This window comes from Diplotaxodon limnothrissa, linkage group LG12 (genome assembly GCF_057381915.1).
Source record: "Diplotaxodon limnothrissa isolate DT_005_m linkage group LG12, D_limnothrissa_male_GT1.1, whole genome shotgun sequence".
Taxonomy (NCBI): Eukaryota; Metazoa; Chordata; class Actinopteri; order Cichliformes; family Cichlidae; genus Diplotaxodon; species Diplotaxodon limnothrissa.
This window is the reverse complement of record NC_140607.1, coordinates 29,633,674-29,638,695: the sequence shown is the minus strand read 5'-3', so window position 1 is coordinate 29,638,695 and position 5,022 is coordinate 29,633,674. Positions and strand designations below refer to the sequence as shown.

The 5,022-nt window shown below is 38.5% G+C and overlaps 1 protein-coding gene across 1 annotated transcript; it reads right to left on the bottom strand.

The window, feature by feature from the left end:
* Window positions 1-1,379: 1,379 nt before the first annotated feature.
* areg (amphiregulin) lies at window positions 1,380-4,705 on the bottom strand. The gene is made up of 5 exons (XM_085368609.1): window positions 4,669-4,705; window positions 3,819-3,989; window positions 3,384-3,612; window positions 2,886-3,056; window positions 1,380-1,473 (listed from the first exon to the last, which is right to left on the bottom strand). Exons 1-5 carry the CDS (start codon window positions 4,703-4,705, stop codon window positions 1,380-1,382), a joined length of 702 nt encoding a protein of 233 aa, XP_085224735.1.
* Window positions 4,706-5,022: the final 317 nt, after the last annotated feature.

The window sequence follows — 5,022 nt, the reverse complement described above, 5'->3', positions numbered from 1 at the left end:
TCGGGTGGTCAGAGCCAAGTTCTTTGAACTGTTTAGCATTGCTGTGGAAAGACAAAAATGCAAGGTCAAAAAATACATAAATTAATGTTTTAGTAGAAATCTATGCAATAGTTTCATTTTGAAACTTACATACAATCCTTTTTTAGCTATGTAAAGCAAAACTCTACAATTCTGATATTGCACTTTGTGGTGATTTTGCTATGACTGAGTAATATAACGGTGCAGATATGTTTTATTTTAATTTCTGTAGATTTTTATGTCATTTGGGGTTTTAAAGACAAATAAAGAGTAATAAAAAAAATTTTTTAACTGCAAATAAACAGGGTTAAATAATCTGGACAGATTACTGTCCCTTTTAATTACTTTCCCTCATTCTAGTCACTCATTTTTGTCATCATTCATTCATGCTTCATTGTGGCAGTGTAACAGAAATCCCGTATTTCAGCAATTCCTAAATTGCCACAATAAAAAGCTTATGAAGAGAATACGGCATGTCCACACTGTGTATATCTTGAAACTAAAGTGTTTTGTTTCCAAACATGTAAAGTCATCATGCATGTTTGCATGTGCTGCTCAGTAAGATTTAATGAGTAATTATCTCTTTATAGGTCATCACGTGCAAAGTCAGTATGTCAATACTCTTATTGTTCAGGACACAAAGATGAATGTGTACAAATGAACGTGTGGTTTCTCTTTACGCTGCTATTCACTTCATTGATGGAACAAGTGGAGACACCCCTCACTAATCCCAACTAATGCCTCTAGTAGGGATCTCTCTTGATCTGCATGATGCATGTATTCAACAACAACAACAGTCGTACGTGCGCTCCTGTCATTCAGTGAGCCCACTCCTTCCTGTTTGGCTTAGACTCATGTGATCAGTGGCTAGACACACTCCTCTAAGGAGTTAAGCAAGACCATAGGTGAAAAATACATCACGAAACCATACAGCGCCAGAAATACGAGAAGATTATATCAATGTTGCTGCACTGATGGCATTACTGCAACAGCACTGACACATTATCCAGCTTGGTAAAGGTCGTAGTTGTCATTTTCATGGTATGTATTGTTTTATATCTTTATTCTTATTTTTTATGGGTTATTCGAGGTCAGGGTTGGGTGACTCAAAACACTCATGTAAGGTGATGACTAAACGATATATTTACAAACTCCGTCTGAAATAAAACGTTTCCATGATCTTGCTGGTCTGAACACAGTGCAGTACTTGGAAGTAGCACTGCTTTTTCTGATAATTTGATGCTTTATATTGTGCAATAAACACTGAGTTGTATAAAAAATAAGTACAGTGAGTACGTGTTGGTTTGCACATAAGGAGGTCAAAACCTCAGGAGCACCTACCTCATTGTAACTTAACGCCCTCAAACGACAACGTCACCAGGGTGTTTCTGAAGCTTCTCCTGCTCTGACACGGTTCCAAGGTAGGAAGCCAGGAAGTTTTTATGTGACCTGTAACTACACAAGACATTAACATTAGTATCAAAAGCCCAAACAGCTCAGATAAGTGAAAGAATCAGCTATTTTGAAAACCAGGACTGCAGTGCCAGCTACATGGTAATGGTCTGATAGAGATAAATACATTTTATGGTGACATTTTCACTGTCATTTCTATTGGCTGTGCACATAAAAAGCATATGACTATTTAAGTTTCAGACTCACAGAAATAAGTCCTACTTTCTCTCGTTTTCTCCAACTGAGTAGTTATAACTAACCGTGGCTGTAAAGCTTTAATTGCATGTCTGCTTGTTTTATTTGCACCATCATGGACGATTGACTCTGTCCACAATTCAAATAATACCTTTGATTTCATTACATATTGATAAGAAACTGTGATTATGTAATAAATTGCTTGTCATAGGAATTCAAGATTCAAAAAAAGTACGAGTAATACAAAAGACCTTACAGTCTTTCTGATAAAACAACAGTGAGGTGACGCCGTTGATGGTGCTGTAGGAACAGGAATGACCATTAGAGCTGTAGAAGTCATTTGAGTTGATCTTGGCAAAGTGGTGAGCAATAACTCTAAAGTCTGGGTGTGTTCGGGTGTGTTAATGTACTTTTTGATGTGTCAGTGTGGTCATATGCCAGGAAGTGTTTCTGGCCTGGATCTTGGAAGCGTAACCTTTGTTCTGTTGGGATTCATGGGGTGTGGATGGTTTATTGGATAATATTCTCTACAATACTTTAAATGTAAAAAAGAAGAAGATTACTTTTTCACAAAATCACCACAATCAGGCTTTGTCTTAATGTTGTTCCAGCTTTGGTGAAGCTGGTCACACTGATAGCAGGTATATTGGGGTCTGATAGTGATGAGTTTGTGGGGACATTACATTTTGTTTTTTCTGCGCCTCATTCTCCTCAGTGAACAATGGCGGGTTTATTGCTGTAAAAAAAAATCCCACTATGAGGATTTTCTTTCAAGTTGTAAAGTTGTATTTTGACTGCTTTTACAACTGGGAACAAAAGAAAGATTTAAGTTTACTATTAAGAGTTCATCAGTGAATTGAAGATGGGTTACTCATACTAATACAATACAATACTCGGTTAACCCAGACCTATCTATATCTAGGAAAAGACAAAAGTTAAATGAGGGCTAAATTTTAAATTTTGGCATCATTAATTAAGGCCAAATTAGAGGCTTTTCTTTTCTTTTAAAATGTTGTTATATATAACATATGTAACAACTGGCATATTCTGATATATGTATTATGTTACCACTAATTTTTTCATGTTTGGAATTTTATCCATTTACTTTAAAATCCTTCAGCCAGAAACGAATGCTTTGGTTGCTACAGCCTTACCACCAAATAGTGTGTCTTGTTGTGTTTCTTTTTGTGTGTTTGGCTGTGTGACAGTTTCAAACTCACTGAGCACAGGTCATAAGCAGTATGGCGGTACAACTGATGACTGAAAGAACCACGGCGATGACCACTAAGACCGTCTGCACCAGCTCAGCATTGTTGGTCTCGGTGGGCTCATTTTTCACTGTCCCCAGAGTCTGGATCCCACAGCGCTCTCCATCATAACCCTTCATACATCTGCAGAAAAAAAGAGTTAAGAAATCAGTGTGATGACGCAATGAAGAGGCTTTTATATCAGATATTGATGAGTGTTTGAATGATTTTTTCAAGTTGTTCCAATAACTTGAATCTGTCTGAACCTGCCTATTAGTCACATTCAGGTGAGGCAGTGGTTTTAACAGTATAATTGTTTTGGGGGTTTTGTGTCTACATCATTCATTTTGATGATTGCAAATGATCCCAAACATGATTTAGTTCTGATTCAGTGAAGGCCACATGCTTGTATCAACCATAGAGCTCATATTTTCTCATGCAAAAATACAATGGGGCCAGGACTGTACTTACATACAAACTGGTTCATGCAGGCCGTCTATGTGCTTGCAGTATCCATGAATGCAGTAGCCCAGGTGGGAGGTGTTGCAGGGATCCTCATTGGTCCTGAGAGTGGATGTGTGTCCACTAGTGAAGACCATGTGCTCGGGGTTGAAAGGAGTTGTGCTTTTGCCCTTGTGTTTGTTCCTCCTCTTGCCTTTGACCTTCCTTTTCTTCTTCTCATCTCTGGTGGGATGCAAGTCTGTAGGAGGAAAGGAAGCATCCGCAGTTGTTTAGGGTGCCATTTTAACTCCCTAGACTTAAAGGCTGAAAACATTTTTTTTAATCAATTGAAGCTGTTAAAGTCAAGAGAACTTCACTTTCATACAATTTTATATACTCATCTTTCTTAAAAGAAACATATACAAATCACACAGTTATATACTCAGATAAAAGATTCCCTTGTACCAAGGAAGCTGACATTTTCATCATCTCCTCCTGAAATCCCGTCCTCTTCCAACTCATCATCATCGCTGTGCAAATTCTGGAGGCCTTCCCCTGAGGCCAGGTCGACAGTCACTCCAACTTGGTCACCTGACTGTGTGGTTGTAGATCCCTGAGCACTTAGAGCACTGCAGACTACAAAAAAAAGCCAACAAAAATGAATAAGACATTAAATCTACATAGAAATACACAATTAAATCAAAGTTTACTTCTTTTGATCCAGATCAACATCTTGGATTGTGAAAAACACTCTTTCAGAGCTATAAATAGAAAAAAGACGTGAATAGTTGCCGATCTGCTGATAAACTATTTTAGAAATCAGTCTTGGCAGTCATTTTTTTTCATTCTTTCCTTTTTTTTTCTTACCATGAACTTTGTGTGAGTTACTTTCTTTAGAAATTGTGCTCATATAGCTTTACCTCTGACTCATTATTTCACCTTCCTCTGCTGGGAACAATCTTAAACCAGTACAACCAGTCCACATTGAGGACTGTATTGCACCAGTGATGAATAGGATTCAGTGAAAGGATAATGAAGTATTCAAAATATGATGACCTTTCTGTGTGTCTGGTGTGTCTCCTGCACAATGTCTGGTAATAGTTTGGTCTCTAGAAGCGTCTCTGACAAAAAAAAACAAAAAAAAACTCAAATACCTCTCTCCTCTCTGACAAGTCCTCGCCTGTGGATACAAGTTTTCTCCCCTGACCCATGCCTTTCTGTCATGCCACTTGCATTTCTCTTTTCATTTCAGTCATTTAAACTATCTCCGCACACACAAACACACAGACACTTTTAAGTACAAGTTCAGACTTACCGAAGCACAGGAAACAGGTGAGGATGAGAGGGTTCATATCCCAGGAAGTAAGTGTTTTGTGTATGATAGTCCTGCACTAACGTGTGTGTAAGTAGGTGTCGAAGTGTGTCTTTGTCCCCCGCTGATCAAGAGTGTGCTTTGCTTTCTTCACCTCCACTGGGTGCAGCTTTTATAGACCAACGCCTGCTTCTCAACTTGAAGGAAAAAGATGGGTGTGTGTGTGCACTTGTGAGTGTGTGTGCATGAGGCAAAGAGAGAGCAAAGAGAGAGCACAGGAGAGAGAGTAAAAAACGCATTGTGCTTGTGTGTGTGTGGCTTATTCATGTGTGTCTACTAATTCATCTGCCCCAGGCA

Excerpts from the sequence above, each read along its gene's own strand:
- areg (XM_085368609.1), bottom strand. The coding sequence starts at position 4,705 with ATGAACCCTCTCATCCTCACCTGTTTCCTGTGCTTCG. Across the intron at positions 3,613-3,818 it reads TGAAAATGTCAGCTTCCTTG|ACTTGCATCCCACCAGAGAT; the intron begins GTACAAGGGAAT and ends TTCCTCCTACAG. Across the intron at positions 3,057-3,383 it reads CTGCATGAACCAGTTTGTAT|ATGTATGAAGGGTTATGATG; the intron begins GTAAGTACAGTC and ends TTTTTTCTGCAG.